Below are 2,500 nucleotides of genomic sequence, written 5' to 3' on the forward strand. Positions count from 1 at the left end.
GATAGAAAGATGAAGGGATAAAGAAGATGTGATGCCATGAAGTAAGCCCGCTACATTAAAGTTTTTTAATGTTCTCAAGCCTAAAATGATTCTGTGGAGCTTTTGAATTAGCTAAGACCAGAACAGAGCCAAATTCAGAGTTAGACATAATCCTAAACAAGAATGATCGGAAAGTTTCGTGTAAAAAGTAGGTAGGCCTACACTTACATCTCTTCACAGACTTCTCAGTCGTAGGCCTACACGTGGTCACAATACTGGGTTTCTGGTGCACAGACAACCGGCCACCAAAGATAAAAAAAAGATGAAGATGTGTAGGTCGAAATTCAAAGCACTAACTAAGATATACCATCAGCAAATATAGGAGGAAATGAAAGGAGACGCAAAAATATAAGTAACATAAAAACTGTGATCAGAAAATACGTGAGAATATTAGATATGAACATGAAATAATGTTTAGTTTTCTTTTTGTCTAGAAATGATAGAAAATTTGGTGTTTTCCCAACTCCAGGATCGTGTTCTTTTATTATTATTATTATTATTATTATTATTATTATTATTATACACTATTTGGAAAAGCAGGATGCTATAAGCCTAAGGTCCCCAACATGGAAAAATACCCCAGTGAGGAAAGGAAACAAGGAAATAGATAAGCTATAAGAGAAGTAATGAACAATTAGAATAAAATATATTAAAAACAGAAACATCATTAAAGTAAATCTTTCATATATAAACTATAAAAACTTAGAAACAGAGGAAGAGAAATAAGATAGAATAGCTGAATATGAATATGGAAAACCACGTTAGACGGAAAGAGTGGAAATAAAAGAGGTTAGCAGAGAGATCTTAGAAATAAAAACATGCGGGTGTATAAGATATCTAGTACCTCAATTGTTTTGTAGTGTTCCTGTGAATATCTTACAGCAGAGCTTTTAGGTGCAGTCTTGACAACCTACTAAACAAATATACTGTATCTCGATTCTTGATATCGCAAGAAAAAGTGCAAATGTCCCATTTCAGAGACAATGAGTGTACTTCGTCCTTTTTATCCCTGAGTTTTAAATTCTCATCTTTTTACGTCTGGCAGACGACAGGCGCGACCCGTACATGTAATATTCCTGTTTTTTTTTTTAACCAAGGTATTGAAAAGGGTTCCGAAAACAATGCCAAATTATCTATATTTCTTTATCATTATTATCATTAATATACTTTGTTTATCTCATGCCTAAACACTCCGTCTATTCGTCTTTGTGGATATTGTTTTCCTTAATTTTGACTACTTTTAAGAAAGATTCTAAGACGAATTGCTCTATTGAAATTATTCATATCAGTTAGTTACATAATAATCTTAGAATAATTCAAAGTGAAATTCTTTGAGCTGCTCTTGGGCTGAGCAACAGGACATGTGTTAGTAGGCATTGGATCATGTAATTGCCATCAATCATTGCAATAAAAAGTTTGAAGAATGTTGCTTTGAAAATACGTTCGCGTATTGTCTCTGAGGATAAAAGGTATAACGTTTAAGAAAATTCCAATGATATATTGAAAGATTATTTTTCAGTGATGAAATTAAGTTTTGCAGTAAACCAGTACTAACCTACTACTATAGAATAAACATACATATAAATAGATAAATTAAATAAATGAATAGATATGCATATGAAGTTATATAACCAGATAAATAGTTCTGATTGAAGTGATAAAAAGCCAATTTTGATATTGATACATTCTAGTTAATAACTGGTCACAACAGATCGAAAGAAAATAAAGTAACGTAAGACCTTCACCTACATTGTTAAAAAAAAAAAATAGTAATTTTAATCGGAATTTTCTCAGTAAAAATATACTGTTCTCAGCCGCATTTCAATAAAATACAGGCGACCCTAATTTTTACCCTAATTTGTTATTATCTTCTACGAATTTGTGACCGCAATATCACTCCTTAACGTTAATATATCCGTTTTTAAAACGGTAAATGCCTGGCAACATTTATTTCAGGATTTTTACCTTCTTTTTAATGAAAATTTTTAAAGTGTATGAAATTAGATAATACTTTACCTATGTCTTCTTCTTGCGTTCCTTGAGAAAGACCAATAGCCAAGAAAAATAAGCAAATCTTTATTTTCTTATGAGTAAGGAGCCTCATTTCTTCTCGCTTATTTGTTCGAAACATTATCGTCATCTTTCTTTTTCTCTCCGTTTTCTGGTTTCTTCAATGACCTGACAATATAAAAATTTGATAATACATTATACATTACTCAGAAATTTATCGTATTTAATTCTGCGGAATATAAATAGTCGTGTTATTATTATTATTATTATTATTAGTAGTAGTAGTAGTAGTAGTAGTAGTAGTAGTAGATATGATACAACCGTAGTTGGAGAAGTAGAATGCTATAAGTCTAAGGGCTCCAAACAGGGTAAAAGTAGCCCAGTGAGGAAAGGAAATAAGGAAATAAATAAATTTCAAGAGGATTAATGAACAATTGACATAAAACACTTC

General features: G+C 31.3%; 1 protein-coding gene across 1 annotated transcript in view; it reads right to left on the minus strand.

The window, feature by feature from the left end:
• LOC137642379 (uncharacterized) overlaps positions 1 to 2,500 on the minus strand; it is a 9,469-nt gene that overhangs the window by 6,100 nt on the left and 869 nt on the right. The window contains exon 2 of the mRNA XM_068374881.1: positions 2,056 to 2,217. Within this exon, the coding sequence (XP_068230982.1) occupies positions 2,056 to 2,179 (124 nt within the window). The 5' untranslated portion in view covers positions 2,180 to 2,217. The remainder of the gene's footprint in view (positions 1 to 2,055; positions 2,218 to 2,500) is intronic.

This window comes from Palaemon carinicauda, chromosome 1 (assembly GCF_036898095.1).
Source record: "Palaemon carinicauda isolate YSFRI2023 chromosome 1, ASM3689809v2, whole genome shotgun sequence".
NCBI lineage: Eukaryota > Metazoa > Arthropoda > Malacostraca > Decapoda > Palaemonidae > Palaemon > Palaemon carinicauda.